At 56.3% G+C, this 13791-nt stretch overlaps 7 protein-coding genes across 7 annotated transcripts; 5 read left to right on the forward strand and 2 right to left on the reverse strand.

The window, feature by feature from the left end:
• The first annotated feature begins 14 nt into the window (after positions 1–14).
• On the forward strand, positions 15–432 carry B0I36DRAFT_309672 (uncharacterized protein). The gene has a single exon (XM_046152166.1). The coding sequence runs from the start codon at positions 33–35 to the stop codon at positions 273–275; it is 243 nt and encodes an 80-aa protein (XP_046018008.1). The 5' UTR covers positions 15–32; the 3' UTR covers positions 276–432.
• Positions 433–464: 32 nt separating this feature from the next.
• B0I36DRAFT_235686 (CoA-ligase) lies at positions 465–2519 on the forward strand (the record flags this gene model as incomplete). The annotated part of the gene is made up of 2 exons (XM_046149416.1): positions 465–926; positions 987–2519. 2 exons carry the CDS (start codon positions 465–467, stop codon positions 2517–2519), a joined length of 1995 nt encoding a protein of 664 aa, XP_046018009.1.
• A 598-nt stretch (positions 2520–3117) lies between these two features.
• B0I36DRAFT_309675 (ribosomal protein L30) lies at positions 3118–4321 on the forward strand. The gene is made up of 2 exons (XM_046152167.1): positions 3118–3252; positions 3311–4321. Exon 2 carries the CDS (start codon positions 3582–3584, stop codon positions 3891–3893), a length of 312 nt encoding a protein of 103 aa, XP_046018010.1. The 5' UTR covers positions 3118–3252; positions 3311–3581; the 3' UTR covers positions 3894–4321.
• B0I36DRAFT_309678 (MRG-domain-containing protein) lies at positions 4322–7820 on the reverse strand. The gene is made up of 4 exons (XM_046152168.1): positions 7075–7820; positions 5032–5303; positions 4857–4975; positions 4322–4790 (listed from the first exon to the last, which is right to left on the reverse strand). Exons 1-4 carry the CDS (start codon positions 7492–7494, stop codon positions 4621–4623), a joined length of 981 nt encoding a protein of 326 aa, XP_046018011.1. The 5' UTR covers positions 7495–7820; the 3' UTR covers positions 4322–4620.
• Positions 7821–8162: 342 nt separating this feature from the next.
• On the forward strand, positions 8163–8805 carry B0I36DRAFT_357325 (Cnl2/NKP2 family protein-domain-containing protein; the record flags this gene model as incomplete). Its single annotated transcript, XM_046157782.1, has 2 exons — positions 8163–8462; positions 8542–8805. 2 exons carry the CDS (start codon positions 8163–8165, stop codon positions 8803–8805), a joined length of 564 nt encoding a protein of 187 aa, XP_046018012.1.
• Positions 8806–9051: 246 nt separating this feature from the next.
• Positions 9052–10106, reverse strand: B0I36DRAFT_343773 (uncharacterized protein; the record flags this gene model as incomplete). The annotated part of the gene is made up of 3 exons (XM_046156196.1): positions 9052–9133; positions 9246–9672; positions 9815–10106. 3 exons carry the CDS (start codon positions 10104–10106, stop codon positions 9052–9054), a joined length of 801 nt encoding a protein of 266 aa, XP_046018013.1.
• An 897-nt stretch (positions 10107–11003) lies between these two features.
• Positions 11004–12873, forward strand: B0I36DRAFT_343774 (CENP-Q, a CENPA-CAD centromere complex subunit-domain-containing protein; the record flags this gene model as incomplete). Its single annotated transcript, XM_046156197.1, has 3 exons — positions 11004–11010; positions 11119–11245; positions 11811–12873. 3 exons carry the CDS (start codon positions 11004–11006, stop codon positions 12871–12873), a joined length of 1197 nt encoding a protein of 398 aa, XP_046018014.1.
• Between the last annotated feature and the right edge of the window lie 918 nt (positions 12874–13791).

The following is a 13791-nucleotide window of genomic DNA, read 5'->3' on the forward strand; positions in this document are numbered from 1 at the left end:
CCTCGTCAAGCACACACAAACTTCTGTACGGTATGTCGTCTGCATCTTCATTCTTCAGCTCGGTTCGGTGCCAGTATTGGCTCGCGATCCTAGCCATGCTTTGTGTTGGCCTCAACTTCACAACCTTTGTCTCTCTTGTGGGCCAATGCCCAAGCTCGTTGTCTCTGGCTTTGGACCACGCTCACGCCGACTCCCACGCCTTCCAGCTGTTCGAACTTGTTTCTAACAGCACCCAACGAGGCAGGGTTAGCCTTCCCTACCCGAGGCTCTTTTAGAGTTGTCTTGAGTCCCCTTCTCGAGCTCAATCGTCTCGACGTTGTGGACTGCGGTCCTCCAAACGCAAAATCAGCTGAAGCTTGCACAATTGCAGATTAAGGGACCAAAGCTAACAGATTTGTCACTTGAAATAGCCCATACAGATTGTTCGTATCTAGAATCTCCGTGAGAGAAAACCTCAATTCGCAATGGCTCCCGCCGGTAACCTCGGGGCGAGCGGCTCCTCCACGCCCGCCCCTCACGGTGCCAACGACAACATCACCCGTTTCTCCGCGCCTAGCCGCCCTCTGAGCCCTGGCCCAGAGCATGCTCTGTTCAGCAACAAGACAAGATGCCTGGTTTACGGTCTGCAGAACCGTGCCGTCCAGGGCATGCTTGACTTCGACTTCATCTGCAAGCGGACCACTCCCTCCGTCGCTGGTATCATCTACACCTTTGGCGGCCAGTTCGTCAGCAAGATGTACTGGGGCACCAGCGAGACCCTTCTGCCTGTCTACCAGCAGTCGGCCGCTGCTCTGGCCAAGCACCCCGACGTTGACACCATTGTCAACTTTGCCTCCTCCCGCAGTGTCTACAGCTCTACCATGGAGCTCATGGAGTTCCCCCAGGTCAAGACCATTGCCATCATTGCTGAGGGTGTCCCTGAGCGTGTAAGTCCAATAATCCGTTCTCTAAAAAGCCGAAGCTAGGTGCTAACAACTCCCACGCAGCGCGCGCGTGAGATTGCCCACGTTGCCCGCAAGAAGGGCGTTACCATCATTGGTCCCGCCACCGTTGGTGGCATCAAGCCCGGCGCGTTCAAGATCGGCAACACTGGTGGCATGATGGACAACATTGTTGCTTCCAAGCTCTACCGCAAGGGTTCCGTTGGTTACGTCTCCAAGTCTGGAGGTATGTCCAACGAGCTCAACAACATCATTTCGCAGAACACCGACGGTGTCTACGAGGGTATCGCCATTGGTGGTGACAGATACCCTGGTACCACCTTCATCGACCACATGCTCCGCTACCAGAACGACCCAGGATGCAAGATCCTGGTTCTGCTCGGAGAGGTTGGTGGTGTCGAGGAGTACAAGGTTATCGAGGCTGTCAAGAAAGGCGTCATCACCAAGCCCATTGTCGCGTGGGCTATCGGTACTTGCGCCAGCATGTTCACCACTGAGGTCCAGTTCGGCCACGCTGGTTCTTTCGCCAACTCCCAACTCGAGACTGCCGTCGTCAAGAACAAGATGATGAAGGAGGCCGGCATCCACGTTCCCGACACTTTCGAGGACCTCCCCGCCACCATCAAGACCGTCTACGACAAGCTCGTTGCTGACGGCACCATCGTTCCCGAGCCCGAGCCGGTTGTTCCCAAGATCCCCATGGATTACTCCTGGGCCCAGGAACTCGGTCTTATCCGCAAGCCTGCTGCCTTCATCTCCACCATTTCCGATGACCGTGGCCAGGAGCTTCTGTACGCTGGCATGCCCATCTCGGATGTCTTCCGGGAGGATATTGGCATTGGTGGTGTCATGTCTCTGCTGTGGTTCCGCCGCCGTCTGCCCACCTACGCCTCCAAGTTCTTGGAGATGGTTCTCATGCTTACTGCCGACCACGGTCCTGCTGTGTCTGGTGCCATGAACACCATCATCACCACCCGTGCGGGCAAAGACCTGATCAGCTCCCTTGTTGCTGGTCTCCTGACCATTGGTTCTCGTTTCGGTGGCGCACTCGATGGCGCTGCCGAGGAGTTCACCAAGGCCGCTGACAACGGCCTCACCCCTCGTGACTTTGTCGACACCATGCGCAAGCAGAACAAGCTGATCCCTGGTATTGGCCACCGCATCAAGTCTCGCAACAACCCCGATCTCCGTGTCGAGCTTGTCAAGGAGTACGTTCTCAAGAACTTCCCCAGCCACAAGCTGCTCGACTACGCCCTGGCTGTCGAGACCGTTACCACGTCCAAGAAGGACAACCTCATCCTCAACGTTGACGGCTGTGTCGCTGTCTGCTTCGTCGATTTGATGCGCAGCTGTGGCGCCTTCTCCTTGGAGGAGGCCGAGGACTACATGAAGATGGGTGTTCTCAACGGTCTTTTCGTTCTGGGTCGCAGCATCGGTCTGATTGCCCATTACCTCGACCAGAAGAGACTGCGCACCAGCTTGTACAGACACCCTTGGGACGATATCACTTATCTGCTCCCCACCCTCGGCAAGACCGGCGGCCCTGGCGAGAGCAGAGTCGAGGTGGCCATGAAGTAAGGGGCACTCTAATTTTGGAGTTTTGGAGGGAACGGCAGATGGGTCTGCTTCCAAGGTCAAGGGGACGAGGTCGTCCTGGGCATGTGATATGTAGTTACGAGGCTTTAGACCGCGTGGTAAACACGCAGAGAATGTATGAACGGATTACACTCGACTATGAGCGTTCGCAGTGACGTCGCCTGTACTGGGCAGCTTCAGAGGCTTTGCCTCGCACCCATTCTTCATTGCTGATCATTGCGCGCATCGGTACCGTCACCGTCGGGGCTTTCATGTTATCGACCATTTCACGCAGAATTTGGGAGAGATCGTCCTGGTCCTAGGCCACTCGCACCGAGCTGGACATGGTTCGTCCTGGCGAGAATGTCGTTATCAGGATTTCTGTTGTTTCACAGACTCGGAAAACATAACATGACAACATTGGCTCGTGCGACCAAAGATGGCGCAATACTGCTGAGGACAGATACCTTGCAGCACGTGGTGCTGCTTGTCGCTCCACGAAAACCAAGGTGACTGACTTGGTTGTGCCCTAGAATCTAAAAAGTGGGCGGTACGGCACGGCAGAACTAACCAGGACTGAGATGCTGGGTGAGCCCCACTCAAAATGTCCATCGATCACGACGGACGCAGACGAGGTACTACAGCATCACGCGACAAAACCCCTCCTTCAGTACGGACGACTAGCGGCCCTGACAAAAGGGAGCCCAAACCTAGGACGATTCTTGGGGGTTCAATTGTGTGTGATCTCTCGGACTCTGCGCGGTTTGCGCTGACTGACAACTTTTGCGCAGCAGCAGGGCAGCATTCATTTCCTTGCTATATTCCCCAACAAACCTCGAAAACGACGATCTTTTGGCGAGCACGACTTGCCACGACGACGACTACGACGGTCTCTTCCAAGCTGCTCCGAAAAAGTTCCCTGCTGCGGGGTTGGCCAGCCATCAAAACCATACCACCGGGCCTGGGCTCACCCTTTTAAAAACACCCATCATCATCACGCCCACCAGTACCCAACATCAACAACAAGAACGACGACGACCACCACCACCACCACACATATAGACCATGCCATTCTTCCGCATAACCCTGCACCGCAGCGCCATCGGCCTGCCCGAGCGCACGCGGGGCGTCCTGATGGCCCTCGGCCTGCGGAAGCGCACGCAGACCGTGTACCACCCGGTCAGCCCGCAGTTTGCGGGCATGATCATGAAGGTCAAGGAGCTGGTGCGGGTCGAGGAGGTCGACCGCGCGCTCGACTCGCAGGAGCAGCGCGCGCTGCGGAGGCCGGACCCGGGGTTCTACGTGGAGAAGAAGGCTGGCGGGGGTTCTGCTGCAGTTGCTGCTGCTGCCGCCGCTGAGGGGGAGAGGACGGTCTGATTTGGAAGGGGGGGGAGAGAACCGCCGTAATGCATGTTTCGGTTTTTTTCTTTTGGTAGCGGGAGAGGTCATCAGCCCAAGGTCGAATGAGCCATGATCAAATGTGCCTACGACGTACATTAAACGACAAGGGGGAGTCACTCTCGATGTCCAAATTGGACATGGGAGCTAAGTCGGTAACGAGCCCGCAGTGGAGCGGTATGAGTCCAAATGACATGGAGGATGTCATCCGTTGGCAAGCAACAAGAGCAGGACGATCAGGGGCAAGAACTTGCCCGTGGGGCCGTAGGGCCTTGGTGTTTAGGTCGTGGCCGTCACACAACCTGCACAAGTCCTTTGTGCATGTACGCCAGGTACGGGCCAACAATTGTATCAAAAATGTATATTGAACGAATACCACATCAATAAAGTTGTTGGAATATGATCGATACCAGCGTAAGTAGTGGAACTGCAGGACTATGGCAGACTTTTGAGTGACCCCAACCCACCTGAAAGGCTACTGGTGCGTTGAATGTCACTCAACAAGCCCCGCGGGTCACTGGCTTTAATCTCCCCAAGGTACTGATGATTTTTCGTCACAAGCTGACATGGTCTCTGTCCTAATAGCGACGGCAACTCTCGTCTACTTACTAGCTCCGGGACTAAGTTGTACAAAACCTCGTGAACGTGGCAAAACTGTCATGGCCAAACTCCGTGCGCCAAGCCCTCCCAAGACCAACCCGGTCTATCAGTTCTTTGCCTTCTCAACGTAATCGTTGGGTGGCGTCTCGTACTCTGACACAAAGTAATCGCCAGCATGGCGAGATAGCCAGCTCGTGAATTTGGTCAGCTCCTCACGCAGCCTGTTGACCGATTGTTGATCCATGTTTGTCTGGGCAATGAGCTCGGGGAGGGAAACTATTCGGAGTTAGCCGTGTCATCATTCAGTCGAAAGAGAATCTGGACGAGACAGGTCATGCTTACCGAGCAGCCGCATAAGATGTTCCGGTCCATACGTTTCAACTGCGGTCTTCCGGTTGGCCCAGTCCGGGTCATCGGACAGCCACTTCTCTCGTACTTCAGCGTATTGTGGGCGCTCGAATCTAAACGGATTGTCAGCATTCGTCAAAAGATATTACGAGCAACATGCATGACTGACCTGTACAGCAGAATTCTGCTGAGACATTTGTCAAAGTACTCTTTGAGCCCGGCCAGCGTCTCTTCCAGGATGTCGATTTGGGCGGAGCCCTCTGGCCGCTTCGGTGATTCGTATGCCGAGTAGTCTTGGAGGATCTTGCTGATCGGGCTAGGGTGAGGAAGGGGAACGAGCTGGTTGTTCTTTGTGATATTCTCCCAGTCATCAACCAGTAGTGCTTTGAGCACATCTGGAATGATCAGCTTGATCGAAGGACGGGCATGGAAAGCATCCTCCTACAGTTCAATATGCATTAGTTAGGTCGCCCGGTGCAAAAGCTACAGATGCATGACGAAGAAGTCTAAAGCCATCCAAAGTGCCCGCGTAGTATCCGGTAATATCCGAAGCTGCTACATTCTGGGTCACTTCTTTCGTGGGGAATGCCGAGTGCCTGAGACGCCGGTGGAGCGTTCCGGCGGTGACGACGATCCGGAGGAGGACGGCCCCGGCTTCGCTGTGCCTTTTGGTCTCTTGGGCTTCGCAGGATCTTGGCTGAACCTGCCATCATACAGCACAAATGCGGCCTTCTCCATGATGTCGATGTTCTTGATGTAGAGGTTTTCCGTGTTTGCAGGCGGCAGCCTGAGAAGCCAGTCCCAAGCTTCTGCCTGTCTGACACACAGGCTTTCTCTCTGCCTAAAGGTCGCAGGTTGCCGTTTGCTGCCTTGAGAACGGCTTTTGCCAGCTTTCATAACGCCTCCTGTCCGAGTTGCACCCACTCCTGCAGTTGGGTAGGGAGCTGGCATTGCGGATGAGTGCAAAACTTGCTCTTGTCCGAGGTGGCCTGTATCTTGGGTGCGGATGTTTGAGATGGGACGACGGGCTTGGCTCCAGACGTATGCGGGTTTCAAGTCTTGGCCGGCATGTGTTGACAAGAGCTCAGCCGTGTTGGGAGCGAGGTGAGGCAATTGTGAAGAGGGGCTGGACTGCTCATCGCTGCTGTTCGCGGGTGCGGACGTCTCTGGGCTCGCTCGGGGTGAGAGTAGCCCCATTGCAGCAGTCGTGGTAGCGACAGTGATTGTGGCCGGCTTTGAGGCAGTCGCAGTTTCTGGCTTTGGGGCGGGTGATGTGTTCTGAGCGGCCAAGCGTGATGAGTGTCTCCGAAAGCTCGGTCCACGTTCTCCCAGCCAGAGGGCCATGGCCACAGCAGAAATGTTCGCGCAGAAGGGTCTGGTTCCCTCGATGACTGTGACGAACCAGGATGTCCTGCGTGGCAGGCTGATCCGGAAATGTTGTTGCAGACGAGCCACAGGAGAAACAAAGATTAGGCAGTTGGTGGGGTGAATGATGTACACGTCCGTGGGAGGCTGCACCTCACACAGAAGCGTTTTGTGAGATATCGCCTTCGGGGAGCAGCCGTCGAACAGCAGATGTGCAATGACAAAGGCAGCGAGTGACCCGCAGTGAGTTGGTTGTGACTACTCGTGTTGATACTCCCAACTCTGTGCCGAGTGAAGTGGGTGACTCAACACGAGGTGCAGCCTTGCAAGGCAGCAGGCTCCGAACTCTAGGTCATGTGTAGATAGGTAATGTTTGCCTTGGGGACAAAACGAGCTGGCCGCTGAGGTTGGGAAACAGGGATTGGCGCGGTATCATGGCCGTTCTGTTCATCTCTTTGGAGTTGATTTGGGCCCCAAGTGTGCGATGGTAAAGGGGTTACCGTTCGCTATCGAGGAAGGTGTGCGGGTGTCCAACCAAAAGCAACATAGCAGGGCAGCTACTGCATGTAGTGACAGCTCATAGGCAACCCCCAAGGGTGGAAGCCTGGCTGCTCGGACGTACAGGTTCGCGGTCAGGCTGCCGAGTGCTTCAACAGGGAAGACAGCAAATCCTCGAGACCTCGTAGGTTTCCGCTATGCGGTCCTTGTTCTGAGCTGGAGGCAAGGTCTGTTCCACGTGCAGAGCATGACATTTCGCGTTTGCATCGCGCAGTCTCCACGGGGCAGTATTGCAGGGCATATCCTTGGTAGACAAACGACTCATGACAGGGAGAGAAATCCAACTTACAGTCTCAAGCTCGTAGTCACGACCTCGTCGTGGTCCTCTGCCACCGAAGCTGTTGTTGGCGCCTCGCTCCTCGCTGCCTCGCGCGGAGCTCATCTCGGAGCCGTTGGCGGCGCCGCCGCCGAAACCAAAGCCCTTTGCGTTGGCCTTCTTGGACGACTTGGGTGCCCGCTGGCGGGCCTGGAGCTGGAGCTGGGCGGCGAGCTGCTTGTTGTCGTCGGTGAACTTGCGGATGCGGTCGGCGCTGACCCAGTCGTCCCAACTGGCCTTCCACCCTTTGTAGTGTATGCGGTACTGCGTGTCGTCGACCTTGGCCGCGGGGCGGATGTCAGTCACCTTGGCCTCGTACATGAGGTCGCCATGGAAACAGAGAACCCTCTCGTCCTTTGCGTAGGGCGGGGTCTGGTTCTGCTTGGGCGCCATGCTGTCCGTTCTGGTCTCTGCCGTGGCCTCCCTGCGTTTGCGACCTTCTTCTCGGGATCACTGCAGTAGAGAGCGCTCAGACCAGAGCGTGCCTGACACTCGAGCACGACTCAGCGATTGGGGGGGGTCGGAAAAGGTCCTTGGGCGTAGGAAGTAAAGCCGCAATGAGATGAGTGGTCCAAGGAAGTACAGGAGAATGAGTGCCAAATCTCACGTGCTCTTTTTCGATGAGCTATGTCGAGTTATATGGTGGTGTATGGGGAAATGTTTGCATGAGTGAGACTTGCACCCAGGGCAGCCATCCCAAAGTCCACCGTAGCAAGCGCAATGCCAGGGTCTTCTGCAATTAACGGCGCCAGTCCAGCCCCAGCCAAAACGCGCTCTGGCTGCATCCTCTTTAACCTCGACGCGTCTCGGTCCACCCGCACGCACGCCCCCTTGTTCATCATTAGGTGGTAATTGATTGACTGCCTCGATCTTCACTTCCATTGGAGCGACCCCATTCTTAGGACTGCATTACCAGCGATCCACCAGATGACATCTGCAAAAGCACATGTCCAAACATCTCGTCATTGCGCACATTCAGCAACCAATTCCACACCACACATCATCACGACTGCCCATCTCCACCCAACAGCCACAACGAACCTTCTGGTCGGATCGCAACCATGGCACCGACCGAAGCCTCCATCCTCGAAAACTACCTCCTGCTCCCCGCACGCCTCCCCTCCATCATATCCCTCCAAGAGTTCACCGCCCTGTTCCCCAAGACGCAACAGTCCTCGCCCCACATCCGCTCGCTGTACCGCGACCTGCAGCAGCAGCGCAACGCCGCTGTCGACGAGGTCGCCGACAACATCGACGCCGAGGCGCGCGGGGTCAGCAGGTCGCTGCGCCGGGAGCTCGTGCGTGCACGGCTCGAAGCCGAGCACGAGGAGCGGGACGATGAGATTGAGATTGAGCGTGCGGTATGTTCTAGTCCCCGTTTGCAAAGAGAACCCAATGTCGCAGGTCATTGAAACTGATCTTTGCATTGTCGATCTATAGCTCTTCGGCCCCACGTCAAACCTCGTCTCCGCGAAACCGCATCACCTCATGACAATCTTGCCCGAGATGGAGGCCGCCGTGGCCGACATGGAAGCCGAGATCAAGAAGCTCGAGGAGGACGAAGCCGCGCTGCTCAAGAGCGTCAAGCAGACCGTGGGCAGCCTCAGCGATCTCCGGTACGGCAGGCTGGGCAACACGAAGCTCCGCACAGAGAGCCTCGAAGCGCTACGAACAATGCAGGATGTCTGCACCCGCGGAACTTGAGAGAAAAGCCTGATACACAAACTTGGCACAAGGATGAAGATCAAACGATTACAAGGTATAATTTCGAAGACTATTCGATCAGAATATGTCTGTGGTTCTACAAAGCTTTTCCAGCAAGCGACCATTCATTACGCCGCTCATCATGGCAGCTATACAGATGGCGACCTTCTACAAGCCGGTCTAAAATGTGCTGTGAGGGCACACTCAGAACGTTGTGCAGCCCAGAGAGCTCAACCTAAAGCAGCTCTATCTCCGGTTGGCGGGAGCGGCGCGAGCAGCATCGGCCTGGCGTCCAGAGGTCTCCATGGTCTGGCGGGCGCTTCTGCCACTATATTTTGGTCAAGTCAGCATCTGATCGTCTCCACGCAAGGTTTCGCTGGGGAAGGAGCTGGCGCAGGTGGTACTGCGCTTCTACAGCAACAGAATTGTAGGTCACTTACACAAAGTAGCGGCTGAACATGGAGATGCCGATCATGAAAGCCCAGCTGGGAACCAGGTTCAGGATCCAGATGGCGTAGCCGGCAGGAATGGCGAGGCCGTTGTTGGCAACAAAACCGTGGTAAGGGTGGAAGGCGCCAGTGTGCTCGTACATGGTGCCGTTGTAGCCCTTCTCCTTGATTGTCTTCTGCATCCCGGCAAAGTCATCCGAGGTGGTGGTTGTCAGGTTCATGCCCTTGACCCAGACGTTGACCTTGTTGGGCGCGGGGAGGACTTCAAAGGCCCAGAGCGCGCCGGGAGGAGAGGACCATGAGTGGCAGAGAACTGGCTGGTCCTCGCAGTTGAGGAGCGCGGTGTGAGGCGCGCCCGGGGTAACGGCGAATTTGGCGGCAGTCTCGTTCCACGCGCGCTCGGTGTCTTCGCAGCGGCCTGTTTGGATTGGCACAGTCTGGTTAGCTCAATATGATCATCATCTACCGATAGCAGTATTGCTCTCAATTGGGAAGAGAGCCGTCGTGCGATCTAGCTCATTTCGCGCAGACTTGATAGCCAGGGTCTCAGTGTCACCTACCAAAGCAAGCCTTCTTGCCGCCAGTGATGAACACCCACCACTCATCCGGGGTCGTGGAGGTGGCTTTGGTGTTGCTGAAGAGGGTCTCGTTCCAGTTGCTCAGCGTAAGGGTGTGCATCTTCATCTCTCCGACCTTGGCCTCAGCAGCACCGACAGGGTCATGGCGATTCGGGCTCGGGATGTACTTGTTGAAGAGGGCCTGGGCCTGGCCAAGGTACTGCTGGACAAAGTCGCCCTCGGCGGCGGCGAGGAGGGGGAGGCCGAAAGCGGCGGCGGCGGTCGAGAAGCGCATCTTGGAGGTTGAAGATGAAGAACCGGAGGGAATTATGTACCTGAAGAGTCCCTGGGAACGTCTGCGCTGCGAAGGCTGAAGCCGAGGGGAAAGAGAGAAGGGGGGAAGAAGCAGCGTTGGTGGTGAGAGCGTGGAGGAAGGCCGAAGAGGGTGGTAGAACTTGGAGGGCAAGGGTCCTAGAACAGGAAAGGAGCTTGGGCGCCTGAACCGCTGGCGGACGAACCCCGGTGGGAGACGAAAGTGGGCAATTTGGGGTCCGCTGGCCGCGCTACGGGAACCAGCGATCCGCCCCTCAGTGGAAGGACTGCAGGACTCGGCTCCGGCTGCTTGGTCTGGAACACATGTGAGTGCAGTTTGCGAGTCAATCCCGCGGGAACACACCAATCTCATGACTGGGATTTGAGACATGCAACAGATCGGACTTTTCAAGGATGCAATGGTTTGGCGCTCTCACTCCAAGATCGTCTGTTTGTTTATGGGGTCGGGAGCGCGGGGCCGGCCCCGATGCCCATGCAATTTCGGATGAACTGTGACCCTGGACAGCTGTACTGGCAATGCTGAGGCAGGCCCCAGGGCAATCGAAAAAAATCTATTCCCAATCATCCATAACCTGAAAGTCGTAGCGGAAGCCTGAGGTCAGTGTGCTGTCCCTGGCAGCAGGATGACATATACTGCTGTGATGCCTGCCTACGAGTCTCGCATCTAGTCAAGAAAGCTGGACTTTCGGCGAATCTGTCCTTTCACAAGCCGGTGCCCTCCCACATTAGCCAAGGAACTAACGGGCCGGAAGTGCGGGCTGGTCAAGCCTGCCAGGTCAGCACACCAGGATGGTCTGAGTGGATTGCGATGCGTCGTGAAGTACTTTGAGATGCTTCACTTTCCAAGCGCTGGTGCAAAATGATTGGTAAGAGATATTGCTCTCCATCACCGCACAGGTCTATAACCATGTCTCCGGCTCCCCTCTGCTTTGGAATTGCCTGCCATGGACGTGTGACGTTTGTGTGTTGTGCAGCTTTGGAGCAAAGATGTGGTGCCCCACACCTTCTGGAAATGCGGAGTTGGGGTCGCATCCGCCCTCTGACGCAGTGCGTACTGCGTCGCGACGCGCTGCGCATGGCCGATAAGATAGGTCCCAAATAGTGAGTCCCCACGCCCAGCTCGAAACATTACACCACCAACCACCACCACACGCAGCGATACTCAGCAACGAGACACGATAGGCACGGTCTCTCATTACGACCCTCAATCCCCGGCAGTCGACATTTGAAAGCATCCCGGAAGACGACACGACCACGACTCACATCGGGGCGAAAGCTATAACCCCACGTCGCGTGTTCTCAAGAAATGTTCCCCACGACGCGTCGGGAGTCCATGCAACAATACCTCCTCCGCCGGTACAGATAGACCACGCAATAGGGAAGACCACGCGCACGCCATGGCGCGCTTGTCGTGGCCAGTAGACAACGGCGAAGCTTCGCAGCCAAAACCGAAGGCGAAAGCGGCAAAAGCTGAAGCTAGCACAAAATCCAAAGCGCAGCCAAAAAAGCAGTCGGCGGCGGCAGCAGCGAAAGCGAACATCCCGTCCAGCAGAAGGCCACAGGTCGCCACGGAGACGGCGCAAGATGGAGGGGCGACACCGCAGGAGCGTAGAACGATGTCTGCGAAGAGCTTGCGGAGAGCTTCGACACACGCAGCCAAAACCAGTACTGCCGAGCCACCAGCGACTGCAAAACCCAAGCGAGGGAGGCCATCGATAGACAAGAACAAAGACACGACGAGCTCGGAGGGAAGGAAACGACCGCGCTCATCCCTACCGTCCGATCCGTCGGCAACAACAACGACAAAGAAAAAGCGCGGCCGGCCATCGGCAGCACAAGCACAAGATAGTGCCAAGGAGCCGCAGACGGAACCAGAGCCAACAAGACCGAGGAAGAGGCGGCGGGGGTCTGGCGAGACTGCGGAAGCGCAGCCCGGTTCCGACTCTGAAGGCTCACCACCTCCATACCGACACCTCGAATCCCGCACTCGGCACATCTCTCGCAGCACCATCGAAGACAAGTGGGAGCCGCTCGACAAGCCGTCCATAGCAAATGTCACGGCCCTCCTCGGCTCGGCGGCCCGGCCAGTCCTCCTGCGCCTACGAAACATGCAGAAGCATACGCAGGCTACAGCAATCTTGAACGCGGTGGGCAATAGGCTGCGCAACAAGCTCACGCGCGGGATGCCGTTCCCGCCAGCCGCGACCGCGGGCAAGCGCGAGGACGAGCTCGAGTTCGAGAAGACAATCGCCGGGCTCGAGGCGCTCGAGTATCAGCTCGACCCGTTACTGCACAGCGTGCAGCTGCTCCGGCGGGAAAAAGAGCGCGCCGAGAAGGAGCTTGAGAAGGAGTATAAGGTGCTCAATCGGCTCACTGCGAATGCGCGCACGGCGGCACGAGAGAGGAGGGAGCACATCCGGAAGATGCACGGGCTTGTTCCCGAGCGGCCTTCAGATCGCGCCGACGACGAAACAGCAGGCGAGGAAAGTGCTGTACCCGCTGTGGACACAGCCTCGAGCGGAGGAAATGTCTTTGTCGGACTGGATGAGCAGGATAAAGAACTTGCCAGTCTCGCGACGCAGATTGCGAACCACATGGACAGCCTCAAGGGCAACCTACGCCAGATTGACGGCGTGGTGCCCGCGATCGGACAGAGCCAGGCCGCGCTGAGGGCGCGTTTACTGGAGCACTTTGATACCGATGTAGTCGACAAAGTTGTGCTAGGCTGAATCCTGAGGAAGTATACGCGTTGAAAAAGAGTGGTGGGCTCAAATACTGCCAGGCGCTTACGGGGAATTCCAGGCACACGTTGTGCCACGGATATGCTTTTTGGACGGGTTAGGAAGAGCTGTTTTGCCTTGTACTGGTCGACGTTCTGTCATGTCACGATATACCCTGAAGTATGGCCATTGAATTGAAACTTGGTATTTAGTCGCAGGGCACTCCCAGGCCACGCGATCCTTTTTGACATCTCGAACCACGGAATTGTCGTCACGTTTGGATCCAGTCGACTTCTTGAGTAGCGCGGCGCCACGAACCGCGATCCTCCTCGTCATTGACTTTTCGCTCTGTGCGTTATTCCTTCCCACAGCGTGGAAGTTGCAGGGTCGCCGTAAAGATCGACTGTGGAAGCAGATATACACTCCATGTCCACGTGGACAGCTAGATCAGATATGGCTGACGCTGATATTTGAAGGTTGCCGGCGGACCCTCCTCCCGCAGTGCTTTCCGATTTCACTGTATCCTCCAGTGGTGAAGTGGTTCGTTTTCGCTCCCAGCATTGTTGACCTAACGTGAATGTGTGTTTGGAATTCCAGATGAAAGTACTTGACACTGACAGGAGCGGTCCACTGTCTCGAAATCGCGGTTTAAGTCTACGTGAGAAAGCGTTGGAGGCCATCGAATTCGAGGGTTACACCTTTATTGATCCACGCCCGCAGACTGACGGTAAGATGAAGCATGGGTTCTTCCACACAACCCGAAAAGGGGCGCACTCTCGTCCTAATCCTCAAGGAAGTCAGGGACTCTGACCTTCTGACCCTCTGACCCTCTGGACATCATTATCACTCAAGCTTTGAGCGCTCTGGATGTTTGAAGTTTCAGACAGTCGGAACTCCCTCTGAGACCCTCAATCAATCAAACGTGAT

The sequence above is a fragment of the Microdochium trichocladiopsis genome (genome assembly GCF_020744255.1).
Source record: "Microdochium trichocladiopsis strain MPI-CAGE-CH-0230 chromosome Unknown B0I36scaffold_1, whole genome shotgun sequence".
In the NCBI taxonomy this organism is placed as follows: Eukaryota; Fungi; Ascomycota; class Sordariomycetes; order Xylariales; family Microdochiaceae; genus Microdochium; species Microdochium trichocladiopsis.